Source organism: Harpia harpyja, chromosome 5 (assembly GCF_026419915.1).
Source record: "Harpia harpyja isolate bHarHar1 chromosome 5, bHarHar1 primary haplotype, whole genome shotgun sequence".
In the NCBI taxonomy this organism is placed as follows: domain Eukaryota; kingdom Metazoa; phylum Chordata; class Aves; order Accipitriformes; family Accipitridae; genus Harpia; species Harpia harpyja.
Genome location: NC_068944.1, coordinates 74,322,898 through 74,344,941, shown reverse-complemented (window position 1 = coordinate 74,344,941; position 22,044 = coordinate 74,322,898). Strand labels below are relative to the sequence as shown.

At 46.7% G+C, this 22,044-nt stretch overlaps 1 protein-coding gene across 1 annotated transcript in view; it reads left to right on the top strand.

Annotated features, from left to right (window-relative positions):
- The first annotated feature begins 1,370 nt into the window (after window positions 1–1,370).
- Window positions 1,371–22,044, top strand: part of KCNK9 (potassium two pore domain channel subfamily K member 9) — an 89,253-nt gene continuing 68,579 nt past the window's right edge. Inside the window, exon 1 of the mRNA XM_052788528.1 lies at window positions 1,371–1,968. Coding sequence (XP_052644488.1) covers window positions 1,380–1,968 — 589 coding nt within the window. The 5' untranslated portion in view covers window positions 1,371–1,379. The remainder of the gene's footprint in view (window positions 1,969–22,044) is intronic.

Here is a 22,044-nt window from a genome sequence, read left to right as displayed (position 1 = left end):
GCCCGGCCCCGCTCGGCGGCCGGGGCGTGGCCAAGCCCGGGGGAGGCGGGAAAGAGCCGCGCCGGGGGAAGCTCCGCGGCTTCTCCCTGACAGGGCGGCGGCGACGGGGTTAACCCGCTCCCCGCGGCGGGCCGGGCCGAGCTCCCGCCTCCCGTGCCGGCGCCGGAGCAGACACACATTCACACTCACACACACTCACACGCGCGCAGGCGATGGCTGAGGGGCGCGGGCTCGATTTTCCCCGAGATGATGTCAAGAGCTTGGGAGAAGGAGGAGGACGGTTGCTCTTTTTCTTAACGGCTTTGTTCTAAAATCATCCTAAATAAAGCAGCCCCAGCCCCGTGCGCCGGGGGAGCAGCCGTGAAAGTAGCTTTTTTTTTTTTTTCCTTTTTTCCCTTTTTTTTTTTTTTTCTCTCTCCAATTTTTCTCCTCATCTCTGGCTTTGTGTCCGCCTGGGGCCGAGTCCCCCCTCCCCGCGCTCCCGGGCCGCTCTCTTCCCCGGGGAAGCCGCCGGCTTTTTTCCGCTCCTCCCCGGCAGCCCGAGGCCGCAGGCAGCTCCCGCCGCCGTCCCGCCCCGCCGCTGCCCCGGGCAGGTGCTCGGCGGCTGCCGGTTCGCCCGGCGGACGCCTCCTCGCTGCCCTCCCGCCTCCCCCGCCCGCCCGCCGGCCGGGGCGGCTCCGCGCCGCTCCTCCCCGCTCGGCGCGGCTCCTGCGGGGCGCTGGCTCCCCGCCGCCAGGGCCACGCCGGCGGCCCGGCGCCCCCGCCTCCCGCCGGAGCGGCGGCGCGGCCCGCCGCGCCCGGGGATGCTGCCCCCAACTCCCCGCCCGCCGCCTGACACCGCCGCCGCCGCCCTCGCCCTCGCCGCGCCGGACGCCGCTCCGCTGCCCGCGCCGCGGCCACCTGCAGCAGCCCGGCTCCCCGCCGCCCTCCTCGCACCGCGGCGGAAGGAATAAAGCGCCCAGCCCGTCCCGACCCGCCCGGCCGGCGCTCCCCGAGGCAGCCGGGGCCGGGGCGGGCCGGGCCCCCGCGGGCCGCCCCCGACGGCCGGAGCCCGGACGCCCTCCCCTGCCGCCCCCCACCCCCGCAGCCCTCCCCGCGGATGGGCGCGCTGCCGCCGCCCGGCCCCCCCCGGCCCCGCCGCGCCGCCTGAAGAAACTTGGGACGGCGGCGGCCTCCGCCTCCCCGCCGCGCCCCGCCCGGGCTGCGGGGGAGCCTTCCCCGCGCCGCCGCCCCAAGTTCGCGGGGGGACCCGTCCGCCGCAGGACTCCGGCCCGGGGCCGCCGGCCCCTCGGCGGGGCGCCGCCGCCCAGCGCCCCCTTCCCGCGGCGGGGACCCCCTGCCCCTGGCCTCGGTGCTGGGGAGGAGCTGGGGTGCCCTGGATGGCCCTGCGCACTGGGACGGCTTGGTTTGGGCAGGTCCTGCGCAGAGTTTCCCGGCTCCAGGGCACCTGGTCTCGGCGCTCCAGCAGCCTCCTGTGCCTCTCCTCCTCCCAGGAGCCCGAGCAGGCGGGCGGAGAGCGGCCGCCGCCGCAGCGCAAGCTGCCCCGGAGCGGCGGCGGCAGCGGCGGCGGCGGGCGCCGCCAGCCCCCCCGGCAGCTGCCCCCCTGCTGCGGCTGCTGCGGCCTGTCGGATCCCCGGGCGGCCAGGGGGGGACATGGTCCCCTCACTCGCCCCTTGCTGGCGGCCATGAAGAGGCAGAACGTGCGGACCCTGTCCCTCATCATCTGCACGTTCACCTACCTGCTGGTCGGGGCCGCCGTCTTTGATGCCCTGGAGTCCGACAACGAGATGCGGGAGGAGGAGAAACTCAAAGCCGAGGAGATCCGGCTCAAAGGAAAGTACAACATCACCAGCGAGGACTACCGGCAGCTGGAGTTGGTGATCATGCAGTCCGAGCCGCACCGGGCCGGCGTCCAGTGGAAATTTGCCGGCTCCTTCTACTTTGCCATCACGGTCATCACGACCATCGGTGAGTGTCTCGCCTCGGGGAGGCCCTCCGGGCCCAGGGCCGGGGCCGGGGCAAAAGCCCCCCTGGTTGGGAGAAAGGGAGCGGGGCAGGGGGGGCGTGGCATGCAAAGGGTTAAGTGCTGCATGAGTTTTTTTGGCTTTCCTCCCGTCTTATGTAATTCATTGCTCTTCACGGGCACTTGTTGGACTTGGTGTGTCCCACACCTCTTCCCCTGGAGATGGAGCCTGTGTCCCCTGGGTGGGACTGGAGAGGAGTGGGGCTGGCCTGGTGGGGGGATTGGTGCTGGCCAGGTGGCTACCATCGAGCTGTGGCTTGGGTGGCAAGGAGGAGAAGAGAAGAGGCGGGGAGACACTCTCCTGGGGTTCCCCTCAGGAAGAAGGAGGCTCCGTTGCCGTGCTCCTCCTTGCACCTTAGCTTAAGAGACACGGGGAAAACTTAGGCAAAAGGCAGTTGGATGAGGATGAAAACGATGAGGGCACGGGAACTGGGTCAGCTGGGAAAGTCCTTGATGTAGCCAAGCGTAGTCCTGCTTTCGCAAACTTTGTTTTGGCGTTGGCAAGGGCTGTCGTGGGGGTTCCCACAGCTGCGGTCCCATCACGGGGCCTCTCCTGGGCATTCCCGACGCGTTCCTGAAGTTTTTATTGCGGCTGGAGTGTCTGATGTGCCAACAGGTCACAGCCTGCGTCTCCTCTTTGTGGGCACACGGTCTGACAGGCAAAACGATGCCCACTGTCACAGCCGCACTGCCCAGCTTCTCGACCGTGCCATTTCCCAGGATGGTCAAGGGACAGTTAGTGGACACAGCCACAGGCTGTCATTTTGTAATTCTCTGCTTCCCGCAGCTAAAGCCAAGCGTTTCACATAAAGTTTGCTTCCCTGCCATAAAAATAAATACCACGGTAACTAGAGGCTGCAGAGTGCACGCAGAACTGTGCTACAACTCTGGCTTTTGCTTGGTGAGCAGGTTTGTTCTTCCTGGTTTTGTTTTCATTAAGGTGCATTTGCTGAGGCAGTTGGTAACGTTCTTCTCCCAGCACTTCTAGATGTTCCCCCCAACATCTGGGGGGATCTGAAAAGACCCCTCTAGCTCAGTGGCTGTTTGATAGTGCATTATATTGAACAGGACACGAAAGACTAGCTCTCTTACTAACACAGAAGGACTCGATCTTTTTACCATTTAGGGCTTGTTACAAGAAATTTGCACATTGCCACCTGAAGATGCTGACAGTTTTCAGCAGAACGTGCTGTCCGCTGCCCTTTGAGCAGTGTCTACTTATGTTTGTGTTTGACTATATTATACCTGGGGCAGTAAAAAATTTCCTTTGAAAGACCATCTGACAGCATAAAGCCTATTTGCCCTTACAAAGATAAGATTTTTAAGGGATAATTTCCTCTTCTGTTATTAGATATATTTATATAAAATGTATATATTAATAGGCTATAGAATATAAAGTAGAATGTAACTTTGGCTGATGATGTAGATTTCCTGCTGTTCATTGTGATCTCAGACCTCTCCTTCCTCCTTTGGTCACTGATCCTCTCTTCCTCGGTCTGTCTCTTGTCGTTTATGTGTACAAAGTGAATACCGGACTGTCATGCCCCTCTGGATTACAACAAGGCTTCCACACACACGCCTGTGTACTCACGGTGCCCTATACTCCTGCCTCAAGAGGTGGCTGCAATACTTTCTGCATTCTTAAGCTCAGTCGTGACGGGTAGAAAGGGCTGTTTTTACAGTAGTTTGCTGTTTCGATTGTATTTTACCTGGAAACAAGTACAACTTGCTTGGGAAGCTTCATCATTTTCTCCTACAAAGATCTGGGATTTGTTTAGGAAGCTGGGAGCGCCTCAGCGTGCAGAGGATAGCATGCATTTCTGTAGGCAGGGGCACTTTGGGATGTCAGAATTGTTTAAATTTAAAATGTGTATAGCAACGGGGAACCACTGGGAGGAAGAGTGATAATAAAGAATGGTGCAGAAAGACAGACATTCTTTAATGGTTGTTCATTTGGGAAACTCTGCTCCAGGAGGATATGTGATCCGTCTTTCAAAAGTTTATTAATAGTTACTATCCGCATCTTGCCAAACGCACTTCTATTTTGCGTATCATCTCTTCAGTACTAAAGTAGCTTTGAGATGTTATCTGATCTACTGGTAGTCTGTAAAAGTGAGCATGGAAGGTTTTTCTTTAATTTCTTATTTATCCTATAATAATTTGGTTCACAGAGGGAAAAAATGACTTTCTATGTTTAACTTCTCAGGAAAATAAGAGAAGATTTCTTCTCTGTGTTTCTTGCACAGGGCAGTGATCTTAAATGTTCATATTAATCTTTTGTGGTGGTTCTTACTTTTTATCTGACTGTGTTCGCTCTCACATACAGTTCCTTCTCCTGCTGAAACCTTCCAGCCAGACTTCAAGAAGCACATGCAGTGGTCTATGCGTTAGTGAACGTGCTGTAGTCAGTAGGTGCTCCTGCAAAAGTGCGTCTAACTAACCATCGCAGGCTGATTTTTAAAGCGGGGTGAATAAAAACCTCCGTTGCCTAATCTAGAGTCGTACATCTCTCTCCACAAAACTTCTCTTCAGAGGAGCACGATAGGAATCAGCGGACCGCAAAGCCTAGCAATATGCATACGATAGCAGACTCATTTATGTCCAACTTAATTGTTCTCCTCGATATCGCCGCGCTGGCAACATGTCTGAAGCGATTACCTCTTCGCTGCGTTGATTTAAACTACCGTGGCTCTAACTGCATCAAAGGCGTTTATCTCTGGCCACGGACCACGAGCCGGCGGCCATCGGTAGCCTGGCAGAGACCGCCTCTTCGCCGCCGGAGCCGGGGAGCGCGGCGCTGCCCGGGCGGCCCGGGGCGGGGCGGGCGGGGCGGGCGGTGGTGCTGAAGGGACAGCTCCCGCCGGCCGCGCCGGTCGCCGCCTCCCCGCCGCCAGCGCCGGCCTCCCCGCGGCGGTCGGGCAACCTCCGCGGCTTGTTGCTTCCTGTGCAAACACCTCGTTAGAGACCTGTTTGGAAGGGAGGGTGCGAAACTGAAAGCCTCCCGTGCGAGGCGAAGCGCTGAGATTTGGTCAGCTCTCACGTTTCCTCCGCTCTCTGGCTTTTGGCTGTTACTAGAGGGTGGCAGGGGGTCGCTGCTCACTTGTCAAGCTGAGTACTGAACAAAGAAGCCAGGGCTGATCAAGTAAATGGAAACAGTTTTCTTCACCTGCCACGCAGCATTTTTTCCTACTCCCCAGGTGCAATGTTGGGTTTTTTTCTTTTTTTTTTTTTTAAAAAAACCTGACCCAACCAGAAAAAATTGACAACCTCAGGTGCTACAACATTCAATGAGTCTGCTCTTAAAATCCATTAGCGGAAGAAAAATACTCAGCTTTCACGAAGTTTTGGTCATGTTTGAATTCTGTGAAAGTTTTTAGGTGATCAAAAAGAAGTAATAAGCTGTTTTTGGCTCTCACCAGTTGCTGAGTTATTTCGGGATTGTTCTCACTCCACAGTTAGCTAGTATCATTTCCTATCCATTTCCAGTTACACAGCCATTTCCAGTTACACAGCCAAAATGATGTTAGAGAGTGATTTAATCAAGTTCTCCATCCAGCTACTTGTCTTTTATGAGATACACTGTAGAATACGCCACAGAGTTCATCAAGAGGCTGGATACAATGAATGAAAACACCAACTTTTGAAAATAAAAGGTAATTCCTAGGATTCCTACTAAGTTTCAGTGCCCTTTCCTACAGGTTTATAAGAGTGAGTAAACTGCTTCTATATAAGCAGGTGTCAACACTGTCAAAATGTGTTATTGGTATTCATATCGCTCCATCATTTAGGCCTTAAAGGGTGATAGTCATACTTGATTTAACACCACCAAGCTCTAGTAAACACTGAATATTTCTGGAGGCTTGTGCAGAATGTAAAGAACTGAAAGCTGTTTATGTCACCCTAAAATGAACTGAAACAACAAACAGATTGAGGATTTTTATTTATTTATTTTTTCCTGAGAAGTGACTGTAAGGGGAGAAAAATTAAGACACTGTGTACTGTCAATTGCTAGGCTCTTTTTCTAGTTTTAGGCCTTTGTTTTCAATTTCAAACCTACTACAAGCAGTGACTGAACTATCCTGGTGAACACAGACAAAATGTTTTTTAAGAATGTGGTCCAATACCTGTAATGGTGAACGGAATATCCACCTGTTGACAGCTGTTTGGCTACTGAGTAGCTAAACACTCAGGAACTGTCTATGTCCAGATGAGGAGATTGCATATTTTTGGCAGACGGTGGCCTGACAGGGAATTTGAACCTGCATTAATGAGCTAAGCAAACACGTGCTTAAATCCATTTCAAGACAGTAGTTAAGTCTCCGTATCCTTTCTCTGCATCATTTTACCCTTCTGTAAAATGGGTATAAAAATACCAAGCTGGTAGTGTTGTGATGTCTCTAATTTGAGTTAGAAAAAGACATAAGTGTTTTCACCTGTGAATTATTTTGTCAGTATTGCTCCTCCTTTAAGACCAGCGTCTGTTGTTTTGAGTCTGCTCTTGGGTTTTGATGGATTGTAATGTTTAAAGGCAGTCCATTGAAAAGCTTTGAGTAGGGAATCATGACAGATGGACAATTTGCAATGGAAAGAAAGAAAAGAAAGGAAGAAAACAAGACATGAAAAGGGAAAGATAGAGAATAAAGATACCAATGCTTTGGTCAATTAACTGCTGCATTCATGACTTTCCAGGGTCATGAAGGTCATATCTCATATACAAAACCAAACCAGCACAGAGTAGATGAAAGCCACTCTATTATTAATAAACTCACATGAAAGTAGAGAGCAAGATTGCTTGTAGATGCACTGAAGTAATGAATCTATTCATTCACACGGTCTGAAGCTTCAGCAGAGAATACTGGATGATCAGGATTTGAATATCTGTTGGTGGTATCTCCCAGGCAAGGAGGAGGTCAGCTTCAGCAAGCTGCGTGAAGATGAACTGTGCGTAGGGTTTTGCTCCCCTGCATAACTAAAATATTCTGCAAGATCTTCTCACACTATATTCTTTGTCTCATGGAGATTTAAAAAAAAAAATATCCAAAATAGTGTTCTGCTAACACAGAGAGGACTTTGTGGCTACTTTGCTCACATGTTCATAGAAACAGTTCTTGAGTTCTTGAAAACTGGTTTTGCAATGATACCTCACATTCCTGCCAGAGGCACATTAGCAAAAGTTTTTTAAAAATCACTGATAAGCAAGGCAAAAACACAGCTCAGACTGATGCTGAACTGCTACTTCCCACTGTATGGCTTACTGGCAGTGCAAATGCAATATCCAGTAAAAGTCTGAAAACAGTTTGGGGGAAGCATCGAGAAACCTCTAGCTACTCAGCTGGGTGATGGTGTCAGCAGATTTCCTTAGCGTAACCAGGCTTGAGAAATTACTGTCCTGTAGTTTCTTAGGATTTGGTGCTCTTTCATTTCCTCCTAACTATTCATAACTTCTTTCTTTAACTGAGGCAAGTGAGATTTAGATTAGGCACGAGGAAACTCTTTCCACCTGTCAGGGTGGTTGCGTGCTGGAAGAGATTGCATAAGGAGACTGTGGAATCTCCATCGCTGGAGCATTTTAAAAAGAGTTTAGACAAAAATCTGTCAGGAGTGGTTGAATTACAGCTGCTTTTGCCTTTGGGGAGGAAGATGGACTGGCTGACCTCTTTAAGCCTTTATCAGCCGTATGTTCTATGATTTTCTGAATCTTCCTTTTTCCATGTCTTGAGCTCTAATAGTTCCTGGGCTATGTTGTTCTTCTTGAGATAGAAACCCGAAGATCTTTGAAATTCCATTTTCTCCACTATATGGTCTTTGCTTACTGATTATTTTTCTATGCAGTAAAACCATTTATGTACCTTTGCAAGTGTCAGCATAGAAATATCTGTGTTTACCCACTGACGAGGCTACAAGTTAGAGGTGTTGGTGAGTCTTATGGGAAAGAAGTTAGCTGAAGAAGAAAATTATCTTGCTGATACAAGGATGGCAAGCAGAAATTTACAGGGTGGAATTGGGAGGGAGAAGAGGTGTTCTAGACTAAGAATAAGGGAAGAAGTTTAGCTGATAGCTATGGGCTTATGCCTGCTTCAACTAAAAAGAATAAAAACCCTTTTGCTTTCTCTGGGAACAGCATCAGAACTCTGAGGCCTGCTCTAAAGAAAAAATGATTAATGGAGAGCTTGCCTTTTGGACACCATGGATTTTGGGACAGACGCTGCTGGTCTGGCACAAAGCAAGGACCAGAATGCTGTTGTCTTCCCTTGAAGGCAATCTGAGCTGAGGTGCTTAGTTCCTTCAATGCCAGAGCATATTCCTTCATAAATGCTGAAAGCCATGCTTATGGCTTTGAGCTGTAGTTACACAGCACTTTATATTCAGAATGCTGTACTGACATTAGGTGATTCATCTTCACAACACCTCTGTGTAAAAATTATCCTCAATTTAGAGACAAGAAGATAAAATGAGTTTCTGAAGATTCAGGTTGGGAACTATTTCTAATTGCCAAACAGCTCACTTCTCTGTCTTTCAGACCACATGGCATTAGTTTATAGCCAGATTAAACAGTGAAGATGAACCAAAGGCAAAGATCTATAATGAATTCAAAGTGATTTTAGAAAACTCCTGCAGCTTAGGTCTTCTGACATGCAATAATAGCAGAACCTAGACCTTTATTACATGAAGGAGCATACACAGTTCTTAGTAATTATCTCTGTTATTACTATGCATCTTCTGTCAAAGGCCTTTTAGGTTTTTAGGTACCCAGTTTCTATGGATTTTACTGAAGATCCTTGACTGGATCCAGATAAAGGCCGCATGAAGTATCCCCTTCCCCTGTAACAGATGTTAGCAAGGACGCTTGCTGGTGATGCAGAACTAATCAGTAAGAGTCCTTGCTGCTTCTAAGTTGAACTAAGAAGTTACTGTGGACTTGCAACAGATGTTTGTTGTGTGTAGCAGGCCTGTTCATCTCTTTTTGGCTCGTGGATATTTTTGAGTGAAGCCATGGACTAATTGCGAAATTTCACATACGTAGATTGCTGCAATGCAAATTAATTTGAATTTGTTACCTTCTGTGGATTATAGTCTATGGAATCTACTGACTTCAAGTTAAAATGTATGGATAAAGTCCTTCCCCCGGGTTACCTATACCCTACCAGGTGTCTGTGACTTGATTAGCTACAACTAATATTGATATTGTTGGTGGTGTAGCTATGGTAGTTTCTTTGATTAAAGTGAGAGGGTCTATGCATGTGGTGGGTTGACCCTGGCTGGATGCCAGGTGCCCACCAAAGCCGCTCTATCACTCCCCTCCTCAGCTGGACAGGGGAGAGGAAATATAATGAAAGGCTTCTGGGTCGAGATAAGGACAGGGATTACCATCACAGGCAAAACAGATTTGACTTGGGAAAAAGTAATTTACTTTATTACCAATCAAAATCAGAGTATGATAATAAGAAATAAAACCAAATCTTAAAAACACCTTCCCCCCACCCCTCCCTTCTTCCCAGGCACAGCTTCACTCCCGAATTCTCTACATACCCCCCACAGCGGTGCAGGGGGACAGGGAATGGCGGTTACGGTCAGTTCATCACACGTTGTCTCTACTGCTCCATCCTTTTCAGGGGCAGGACTCCTCACACTCTTCCCCTGCTCCAGCGTGGAGTCCCTCCCACGGGAGACAGTTCTCCACGAACTTCTCCAATGTGAGTCCTTTCCACGGGCTGCAGTTCTTCATGAACTGCTCCAGGGTGGGTCCCTTCCACAGGCTGCAGTCCTTCAGGAGCAGACTGCTCCAGTGCGGGTCCCCCATGGGGTCCCAAGTCCTGCCAGAAATCCTGCTCCAACATGGGCTCCTCTCTGCATGGGTCAGCAGGTCCTGCCAGGAGCCTGCTCCAGCGCGGGCTTCCCATGGGGTCACAGCCTCCTCTGGGCATCCCCCTGCTCCAACATGGGGTCCTCTCTCCCCGGGCTGCAGGTGGAGATCTGCTCCACCGTGGACCTCCCTGGGCTGCAGGGGGACAGCCTGCCTCACCGTGGTCTTCCCCACGGGCTGCAGGGGAATCTCTGCTCCGGCGCCTGGACCACCTCCTCCCCCTCCTTCACTGACCTGGGGGTCTGCAGGGCTGTTTCTGTCACATGTTCTCACTCCCCTCTCCCGCTGCATTTTTTTTTCCCCTTCTTAAATCTGTTCTCCCAGGGGCACTACCACTGTGGCTGATGGACTTGGCCTTGGCCAGTGGCGGGTCCATCTTGGAGCTGGCTGGCATTGGCTCTGTCGGACATAGGGGAAGCTTCCAGCAGCTTCTCACAGAAGCCACCCCTGTAGCCGCCCCACTACCAAAACCTTGTCATGCAAATCCAGTACAATGGATTAGGAGATATCAGGAAAAAAAACCCCAGAAATTAAGGCCTGATCCAAAGTCTGATGAAAATAATGGAGAGAACATTTTGAGTCATAGTAGTTTTGAATCAGGGCATTATTTGACATGAATTGTACAATGCAAGGAGCTGTATTCTGTAGAAAACCAACTCCTGGAAAATACCTGTAATAGCAGTTTTCAGATAATTTTTTTTAATAATGAAGGAAACAGAGTTTATGGAGTCAAAGTGTATGTTGACTTTGGCATTTATACTGATTTTGATTTTTTTAATTGAAAGTGAAAGGCTAAACCACATGCCCACTGCATACCTTAAACTTCAAGCAAAGAGAAATCTTGATGAAGAATGTTGATGCTTTTTATTCTATTTATTTGTTTTGGTGGTATTTTTTTTAATTTGTTTTGCTTTCTTTCATTGCTGCCAGACAGTTAACAACCTCCACTGATCCACTGAGATGCCTTTTTTTTTTTTAAATTGTAATGTACGCTTACTTTTCTGTTTCGGGGGAAGAACCTCCTAAGTTTTGTAGTAGTTTTTTTCTTTTTAAGGAGTTAAGTGACCATTTTTTTTTAATGTCTGGCCAATTGCCACAAGAGGCTTATGCAGTCATCAGTTGGTTAAAGGGTTCAGTATCAGCTTTAACTGCTTTCATTATGGAGATGATTAGGGCATGTCAGTGAAAGATATATCTCTATTAAGGGCTCATGTATTTGTTACTTATTAGGATGATTAGGAGGGAATAGGCTATATTGTCCTTTCAATTCCCTGCACCAGTAAGAAAGAAGAGCTTCAGAGAAAAGCAGGCAAGTAGTGGGGTTAAAAGGTATCTAATGGGAAGTTGATTGTCTCCTTGCTCTCCTGTCACAGAAGAGGATCGCTCCCTTTGCTAGCTGCGTGAGTCTTCTCAGACAGGAAAATTTCACAGAGAGCTTTAGGGCAGAGATTGATGAATGAAACCTGCAGCAGCTCTCTCTAATTGTATAGCGCAGGAGATTAGCTGCGAGGAAGTGTTCGAAGACTCCCAATTTAGGGATATTCTTGGCATATTGAAGGGAAGGTAGAAATAAAAGAGATCTATTCCCAAGGCAATTGGCACTGTCAGCAATTTCTGATGCACGCTACCATTAACTCATTACAGAGGTGTTTTGGGTGCAGATGGAATGTTTTATTTCTTCCACTCTCTTTTCTTTTGATGTCCTCTAGAGAGGATGTCCTCCTTCTATGTGTTTAAACCATCATAGGCTATTGCTATGGGAACTGTATCAGAAATTAACTATTGTAACAAACCTGTGACCACCTGGAGTTTTGAGTTGTCACTTTGCTGCATTTCACATCCATCTGGAACTTTTCAGGACCAGACACAGTAGGAAAAGGTGTCGAATACTCTTGTTTCAAATGTCTAGGCCTCCATTACTTGAACTAATGAACAGTTGCTGTTAGCTGCTAATAGTTTGGACTGTATGGTGAAACAGGTCTGACTTCGCTCAGTGAAAGTAGTGTTATTGGCAGTAATAATTTTTAAAAATCTGCAGTTTGGTACTTAGGTTACCTTGTCTCTAGAAACTAGGGGACCTGCAATAAAATGAACTTCAGCAGCAGGAAGGATGTGGAGATACTGCATCTGAAATGTTTTAAAACTGTTCATGAAATAAAGATGATTGAACTCGCCATTACAATCTTGCATCAGAGAAACACCTCATACTTGCAGAGGTGACTTGAAGTCTCAGTGCTTCCCCACAGTTTTTCTGGCCTTTGGGAACTTCTTGGGCTTCCAGAGGTAGACCAGGAGTTTTAGAAGACTTCCTTACAGGATAAAGCATATAGTATTTTCTGCTGAGGACTAGAAGCAGTAGAAGGATGCCCCTTCAGCATTATTCAGGATCGTTACATATACTAGGCTGTCAAAAAACCTGGATTGCCCTAGACTGCCAAAGAGGAAAAAAGCATATTTTGGGATGTGGAAGTCCGGGGACCAACATTTGGGGAGTGAGAGTCTCTCCCAACATTTGAAGGGATCTACCCACCATCACTCTGACACATCCTCCATCAAAGTCCCTGATCTACTATTTGTTTGCTCCTGGACACCAAATATGAGTTATCATTGCAGGTTTTTTTTTTTTTCAATATTACTTAGGTGTGTTAGAAATGAGATAAAGCTAGTTCTAGGCAACTGATAGTTAAAACAGCAACACTGGATCTGTGCCATTGGAAGCACCTGGAAATCCCAGTGATTTGACTTGAATTCTTCAGTTGACCTTTCAACTGATATATTAATAATTCAGTGATCTTCTCAAACTTTCTCCTTCAGAGTTTCTCCCCTCCTTTTCTATTTCATGTAGGAATGAACATCCCAAGAAGAGGAGGGAGATGGTAGCTGTTCAGTCTGTACTGATGCCCTATCGGCTTTTGCATTCTTTTCTGGTATTTTTGTCTGACAAACAAATACATGATCATCCAGTCTTTTGGCAGCAAAAGCTTAAGCTCATGATTTGCTCTTAAAACAGATCCTGCCCAGTAGTAAAAGGCCTGTTATTTAAAGGGCAGTTTTCAAAACAATTAGGACTTTAGTAGCAATGTGTTTGCCCTAATGAGCTCACTCTGCCAGTCAGAGGAAACAGCATAAGCTGATACCTACTAATGTAGGCCAGCAGAGGCAAATTAGCAGTGTTACAAGTCGGTTCATGAATGTACTGCACATCCAAGAGGTTTATTTTAATGCTTGAGAAGTGCTAGGTATGATTCAGAATGGCTTCATTTTTGTTTTCTTCCCAAATAGCCACCCCCAATTATATTTTCATTTAGAAACCCTCATACTGCTCCTATGCTTGTGATAGCTTAATCTGTATGGGTTGCCTTCAGCTCTGGTTTGACTTGGACTGGCACCAGCAATAATTTTTCATAAAGTCTCAGTCTTACTTCATTGCTGTTGTTGTATGATGTTTGAAGTCAGTGTCCTTATGATGTAGGTAGGTCAGCTGCTGGCATTTTGGTATGACATAGATTTCTTTTTTAAAGGTTTCAGGAGGTTTTTCTTTTCTCAGGATAGGCCACAGTAAAGGCTGGTGGTACTGAAGCGGTAGATGCATGGGTTGCAAGCTTGGCTCTGAGTATCTAATGATAGGTATCACAATAGAAGTTGCTGGCTCTTGAGCGTCTGTGGTTCTGATTCGGATGACTAGCTGAAACTTGACTGCAGGTTGGGTCATGAGCAGTTAAAAAATATTTCCATGATCTCTTTGAAAAGAATCCAGCCTGGGGAGCTTTTCAAATCTGACCAAAGCTATGGTCTGTTCCTGAAGAACTTGAGTGTGGTACGGTGAATAAGAAAAGCTGTTAAACAACAGCAAGGAAGCGTTAGAGTGGCCACAAAGAAAAAAATCTTTCTAGCAATGATACTAGTGAGACACTGAAATACATGGCCTGGGGAGGGTGTGGGCTCTTCTTTGCTGGGTCTTGAAGAACAGGATAGACAAGCATCTGTCAAGAATGACCTATGCATACTGTCCTGCCTCGCGGCAAGGTATGGACTGGCCTTCTCCTGCCTTATTTTTAATGGTTCTGTACACACACAGGCTGTTTGAAGTTTGTCTTGGATCTTGCTTGGTATCTATGTGAGTTTATCTTGTCCTTTTTTGCTGAAGGTTCTTGCTTCCCTGAGGGCTTATCAGTGCATCCTACAATTTTGTCTCCAGCTGAATATCTGGATAAGAATCAAACCTCTTCTCTGAGCAGCAACTGTTCACTGTCAGCAGTGTCACCAGTTTTTTATGGCTGCTGTTTGAACAGCTCTACCAGTGGCTGTTGCAGGGAAAAACAAACATGCTGCCTATCTTTAAAAAAGGGACAGGAGAGAACATGGGGAGTTAATGCTCAGTCAACCTTAATTTGATACTCAGAGAGATATTTGACCAAGCTGTTAAACAATCAGCGTGAAAGTACCTAGGGGATAACAAGGGACAAGCTGGAACAAACACAAATTTTTCTTGAGTAACTCACATTGGACTTCTCTGGGTTGTTTTTTTTTCAATAGAAAGCTGATAGTGGGGGAGCAGTAGATGGTGACGTTTATTAAGTATGTGGCATTATAATAGCATTGAGTTCTCATAATTACAGTAGAAAAACATAAACTGGATTGAATTGCCACAGGTGGGTGCAAGGTCTGGATGCACACGCACTGTGGACTAGAGGTTGCACTGTGGCTGAACTTACCATGTCTGAAAAGCACGTAGACTGTGCAGGGGGTTGTAAGTGGGGCAGAAAATACAAACCCAGTTGCCCCCTGCTAAATCTGCCACCATATAATTTCACAGCAGGACAAAAAAAAAAGCAAAAATATTTGTCATTAGTTTTCTGTCAAATTGGATGGACATAACATGTACAGTCTTACAAGGGTCTGTCTTGTGGTTGGTACTATTCAATTTTCTTATTAATGGCTTGGCTGATAGAACAGAGAGTACACATATGAATTGTGAGAGAGGTGGCTAGCGCTTTGGAGGGGGGGAGCATAACACAAAATGATTTTGATAAATGGTCTGAAATCAATGTGATGAAATTCAGTAAAGACAAGTGCAAAGTACTACACTGCAGAAGGAGACATCAAATGTACACATAGAAAAATGATATGAACTGACAATGCAAGTACTGCAACATCATGCTGATAAAGTGGATTGCAGTCTAAATATGAGTCTATGGTGTGAATTGTTCAAAACAGGCAAGAGTTGGATATAAGTTACAGAAGGTAGTTAATTCTGTTTTGTTGGTATTGGTAAGGCTTCAGCTTGAAAACTGGGTCCAGTTTTGGGCACACCATGTTTTGAGAAGGAAGAGAAAAATCAAAATGCTAAGAGAAAACCTGACCTGTATTCAGTGTGAAGTGGACAGAGATGGTTTAGTCTGGAAAAGAAATATATGAAGGGAGGAATAATAAAAGTCTTCAAATATGTGAAAGGTTGTTGTAAAGAGGACAGTGGTAAGTTTTTTCTACACGTATACCCAAGGTTTACTCTTCAGCATGGCAGATGTATGTTCATTGTCAGCTGTGAAAACAGCTGTAACGTGATCTGTAAGGAACCTCCAAAGTGCCAGTAGTAAGATATTTATCTGAACAAGTTAAACAGTTGTCCAACATGCATGGGCTTGGTATACTTCAGCCTGCCTCATGGACTAGGTTACCTGTTGAGGTCCCTCCAAGCTGTGTGTTCCTAGGAGTGGATGGCTGATAGCTGCTATACAGGAGCTGCCTGTTGAGTTGAGTAACCCCTAAGTGATGGACTGAGGATCTAAGCATCCTGAAACGGGTCAAATAATAGTTTACTGAGGTTTCTCCCAGCCCTCAGCTTCTGGGATTATACACTCTATGGATGTTTCTGAGTACAGCGCTAAATGTACAGCAACATTTGCTATCTGGCAGTGGACTTCATTATGGTCAAGGCTGAACTTGCCTTTAAGAAAGAGAGCTGTTCTGCTAGAACAGGCATCAATATGCATCTTGCAACCCCCGCTCATTTTGCATTTTGGGTTACAAATTCTGTCATGCTGAAACAAAGAGGTTTCTCCTCTTTCCCTAAATCCCATGCATACAAACCAGCAATTTCCATAACACAGACAATCATCCAATCTGTTATCTTGGCAGACACCAATGCCTTTCTACTTTGGAGGAAGGAAATCTATCCCATAATACACCTGTGCAATATATGGCGATGGTGATTTCGTTGCTAACCCCCGCAGCAATCAGTTTATGCCCTCAAGCATGGGATTTGATTATCCTTGTCATTATCTTAGCTACAAATGTTATTAGCAGCCATAAAATTGTCCATTAAAGTGAGAGGAATTACTTGCCTGCACCAAGGGGAGAACAGATAATTTACTACACAGATTTTAAGCCCAAATGGACTTTTTTCCAGAAGAGCCCTCTAAGCCTTTGTATAGCCTCCATTTTTGTATTCCAAAACCTGCTTCCCCTTCCATAGACTTCAAGTCTGGGTTTTTTACCATGAGAGTGAGATAGGTACATGACGTTCTTGAAATAAACTGAGAGATTATGACCATATATTTCTACCTGTTCCATAGCTTGGATGAATTCTTCCCTAATTCTGGAAGTGCAGATGCCCAAACTTTGGTTGGGTTCCATAATTTCTAGACTTCAGTGTTGGTCTGGGCTTCATATACACACAAACAATTCTGGATGCCTTGGGCTCACTTGGCACCCATGGACTGACTGTACATCACTGCTTGAGTGTAGGATCAGTTGATCTGCTCCTGGCAGGGTCATTTTTATAGGTTTTCTTGATACTGCAATACTAGATTTTTATGAGAGGAAGACATGATGTATCACAGAGGCCAAGAAAAGATCCTGTGTCTGAGTGGGTGAGATCCAGGGTAGTGTCTGAAAAATTTCTTTGTCTTCACTGGGACTGGCTGATTCATTCCCTTCCCACCACCCTGTTAACTCCTGTTCATATATCAGTTCACCGTAAAGCTGCTTTTTTATTCTCATGTGGTATTGTGTTCCCACCCCCTTCCATCAACAGGGAGTGGGAGAGACCACCTACGTCTTTCCCAACAGACAAAAATGGTGGATCCTGAGAGACTGGGACAGATTCTGATCACAGTTGCTCTCTGTAAGTCCTGTGGAACTTCGTTGTTTCGGTGTATTTGTTGGCTTTAAACTGAGATGCATGTGTGCAGAATCTGGTCTGGAGAGCTTGTATTTTGAAGGAAGCATCCCCTCCTACTCACCCAACAAATTCACACACACACGGTGTAGCATCAGTATTAGCTCCTGTAGCAAATGGAAAACATGGCAGTAGCCTGAAAGGAACAGAAAATGTTCTCAAACAGGGCTTAAAAAAGTAAATAAACATCATATAACCAACAAAATCAATACAGTTCCATATTAGCCATTACAGATATCTGTCTTTGTCTCCATCATACCGTGCACATTTCAGTGCTGTGGAAAATGTATAACCCAGAGAACCTCATTTCAGAACTTGGAGATGTTATATTAAATGCAGGGTTTGGGACAGAAGGCCTGACAGATTCATGTAAAATAACAGAAGAGGTTTTCCTCTTCCACCCCCCGAAAGACCATTAACTAAACCAAAGAAATGTAAATAGATATCCAAAATGGATATATATTCATGGGTGTTACAATGTTATTAGAAACAACTCCTCAAAAGCTCTTTTTTCTTGAGTCATCTCCACTGACTTAAAAAATGACTGCAAGAACAAACGTTAGGTTCAGGACGTCCAAGAGGGGACAGCCTTTCAGCTTTCTGCATTGTAAAAGCTTTATATTCCTCAGCTGCTCTTCTCCTTGGAGGGAATCCTAGACGGAGGAATGTCCTTACGCTTTCCAGACTAAACCTCATGGCCTTCTTCCTTTACTCTTCACGTCTTCCAACACAATCAGTAATATTCAAGCTATTCTTGTGGGCTTCTCTATTGAGTTTGTTCAAGTCAAGCTGCTCTTGGCTGCTGAAGGCATTACCTCTTCTCCTCTGCCTTTGAGAACTTGATGTCCCTATTGATCCAGGAAGCAAGATGCAGGACTGCAGACTAAGCAGGTAGTTGGTGATCTTCCCAACCAGAAGACTGTGTCATCACCTGTCTCGGTGGAAGTTGTGTTAGATTTAAAAGCAAGAAATGCTCCTGTGACCCAGGGCTGTTCTTTGGTTGCTTCCCTAATACACATGGTATTGAGGAAACATCCTGTGTCTTTTGAATGGTGACTTTTGCTTCCATTCACAGTGCAGAGCATTTTGCCAAAGAGAGGCTGGCAAGTTTTCCTGCACACCACATTGGTAAGAGACTTTGAAGAAGAGGAAGAATCTGGAAACATCTATTAGGACAAATGGACCATTGCTTGGAATTCTTCATTCAGGTGATTTCCTGAAACAGAAGTGTCTGGTTTTGGTGGTCTTCAGTCTTCTAGTGTTTTAATTCTGTGTATCAGAAAAGGTGTGCATGCTCACTGAGTCTGCTGGAGAGCCACAGGAGCTGTGCTTCACTGTGTTTGCTTTCCTATTAGAAAGATAGTACTACCTGAAATGTAGATTGATAGGTAGACAGATAGATAATTTATTTTCTTTTGTATGTAACCTTTTAATGTGACATGCTCCAACCCTTTTACAAGTGTCCGTAGGCCCTCTGGGACTTCCATAGCCTTTCATCTTGAAGGGGAGACAGAAGGCTTTGTCTCTCCTCTGGCTTCTTCACTTCCCAGCTGCAGTCCTTGATGTCAATCTTGCTGCTCAGAGTGCCTGCAGCGTGTGTGAGACCTGGGGGCCCGGGTTTCTTGTCCCTTTAATGGCATTCTGTGAGCTTGTGTTCAGAGAGAGACACAAAGATCAAAGGCTGTGCAAGTGCACTGCACTTGATTTTGCTTACACCAATATGAATCGATTGACTTCACTGAGTTATGAGGGATTTACAGCTAGGGGAGAACAGATTCTGACCTAATGGCTCCAAAAGAGGCTTTTCTTGGATGAGCAATGTAATTAGAGCACTGGAACAGACAGCTTTCATGACTCATCTGTGGATCTGCAGTCTTTTCTTTGCTTCTAGTAGGGTGTTCACTAATGTCACCACACTTTCATTTCACCCGTGGGCTGATCTAATGAAGGACCAACCTTTGCTTGAACAGCAGTCTCTATTCAGCTGCAAACATCCTCCAATCTCCATGTCACTGTGCAAACTTTATTTACTGCAGAGCACCCTAGGAAGGGACCAGAAAGCTCAGGGCGAGACACTGGGGTAGTGGAAAATTTCCACTTTCTTCCTTTGTTGGAGTAAAGCAGAGGATTAAAAGAAATTGAAGAAGTGAGGCAGGGGCCAGGGAGAATGGATTGATGACTGGGTCCACTTACTAATCCCAAATACGTGTCTTAGCAAGGGGCAGAATGGTGGAGCACATGTGCCAACATCAACCTGCTCTATATATCCAGCTGGAAAGCAGTACATGCATTTTGAAATCAGTAAAGCTCCTTTTCAGAGCTGGTTGAAGGTCTGGGGATGAAATATTTTTTTTTTTTTGTTAGAAGATACCACTTCACTGAGACTGCAAGGCATTAATTTGGGAAACTTTGTTGAGAACGTTCCCTACGTTTGGAGGTAGTAATTGTCAGTGTTAACAGAGTCTAAGCATGTGTCTGGAACCTCATGAGTTCAACTCATGAGTGCGAATCTCATGAAGTTCAACAAGGCCAAGTGCCAGGTCCTGCATGTGGGTCAGGACAATCCCAAGCACAAATACAGGCTGGGCAATCAGAGGACTGAGAACAGCCCTGAGGAGAATGACTTGGGGGTGCTGGTTGACGAGAAGCTCAGTGTGACCCGGCAATATGCATTTGCAGCCCAGAAAGCCAACTGTATCCTGGGCTGCATCCAAAGAAGCATGGCCAGCAGGTTGAGGGAGGTGATTCTCCCCCTCTACTCTGCTCTTGTGAGGCCCCACCTGGAGTATTGCGTCCAGCTTTGGGGCCCCCAACATAAGAAGGACATGGACCTGTTGGAGTGAGTCCAGAGGAGGGCCACAAGATGATCAGAGGGATGGAATACCTCTCCTATGAGGACAGGCTGAGAGAGTTGGGGTTGTTCAGCCTGGAGAAGAGAAGGCTCCGGGGCAACCTTCTAGCAGCCTTCCAGTACCTAAAGGGGGCCTACAAGAAAGCTGGAGAGGGACTTTTTACAAGGGCATGTAGTGATAGGACAAGGAGTAATGGCTTTAAACTGAAAGAGGGTAGATTTAGACTAGATGTAAGGAAGAAATTCTTTACTGTGAGGGTGGTGAGGCACTGGAACAGGTTGCCCAGAGAGGCTGTGGATGCCCCATCCTTGGAAGTGTTCAAGGTCAGGTTGGATGGGGCTTTGAGCAACCTGGTCTAGTGGAAGGTGTCCCTGCCCATGGCAGGGGGGTTGGATCTAGATGATCTTTAAGGTCCCTTCCAACCCAAACCATTCTATGATTCTATGACTGGAATGAGTGGAGGTGAGCATAGTGACAAGGCTTGAGCTTGTCTCCTCCAGGTGTCTGGAGGCTCTGCTGGGCACAAGGGCCTGATGGAGAGGTGGCAGCACTCAGGAGGTGGAGGTGGTGCAGCTTTTGCTGCCGGTTCTCCTTTGGTCCCAGTGCAACAGGAATTGGAGTCAGGGGTCAGCTGTTGCAGTTTGGCTGGTGGCCATGACCATGACAACAGTAGCAGGGTTGTGTCAGGGCTGAGTAGGCAGAAGCCTCTACCCTGCTGCATACGTAGTCCCACCTCTTTCTCACCCATCTCTCTTTTCAGCTGAGCTTGAGCTGTGAGACCTCTTCAACACCAGGGCTGTTGCAGTGGCAGGCAGCAGCAGCCTTGCTTTGGTCCATCAAAGTAACAAGGAGAGAGTAGTTTCAGGAAAGGATAGGGAGGCAGTGATGCCAGGGACTAGAGTTTAGCATAGGATGGGAGAGGTGAAGCAGAGACACCATATCTGGCATCATTGAGGGTTCCTCCAAAGAGATTGGGGGCCATTGATATGGGGAACCCAGAGGAGGTGCCTGCCTTACATGCAAGCCTACACTTTGTGCCTGCGTGCTATCTTCTGAAGCCTTCAAGATGCTGGTGTGCATCTGCTCCAAAATCACAACCTAATGCTGCTATACCTCTGCTAGATTTAGCCTTCCTAAGTGGGTTGCTGCTGGTGCGGTACTCAGTACAGATTGTAAGACCCACCTGGGAAGAAGGTGAATTTCTGTGTAGTGAATTGTGTGCCTCACCACTTGGCAGTGACAATAGCACAGCTATATCTGCAATTGGATTTGATGTTGGTTTTCTTCTGATTTGCCACTCACTGAAACTTAGAGCCAGTCATGATGATTAGTCCTGTCCTTGGATTCAAGCCCTGCTGCACTGGGCTCTGTACCAGCATGAAATTCAGGGTAATTTCAAAAAAGTGTCTAGAAGACCACAGAACTAAAGCTCCATTTTCAAAAGTAGCTTTTGCACTTAGGAGGCTAGTTTCCAAGCCAAGTAAGCTCATACCTGCCAAATATGGGTTTAGAAAACAGGTTGGTTGAGGTGTGAAGTCATTGAAGAACAAGTGAAAAATATGCCTTTCAGGACAGTTTAAAAAAAAGGGGTACAGGTGCCTGGTAACTCCGAGTCCTCTGGTAATCTACCCCTTCAGCTACCTGTCACACAAACTTCCCTTGGAAGATTTTCCTCTCCTGTTACTCCCGAGGGAGTAAGTCACCATGTGAAGTATTAATGAAAGCTGCAGTAGGTGGTGGTCTGCTTGTACATAGAAGTTAAAACTGCTCTTTCTGCATGCTGACTCATGAGCTACTAACTCTTGTTGATATTCACAGGAGCTTGATGAATACCTGTAAAACATGGGAGTAAGTCACTGCCTTAGAGAAATTTCTGTTGCTTTGAAACAAGACACAAGTGAGTGCAACAAGTAAGAGAACGGAAGGAGAAGAAATAGTGAAAATAATGTTCTGTTCTGCTAATTGCTCTCAGTTGTCACCGTCACTGACTAGCTGAAGAATTTATCCCAAGAAAGATGCTGGCCTTGTGGGTAGTTCAGGGACATCTTTTGTGTCCAAGATGCTGTGAGGAACAATGCCTGGAGACATTTTTTGAAGAAGCCAAAAAATGCTAGTCACAGCTGGC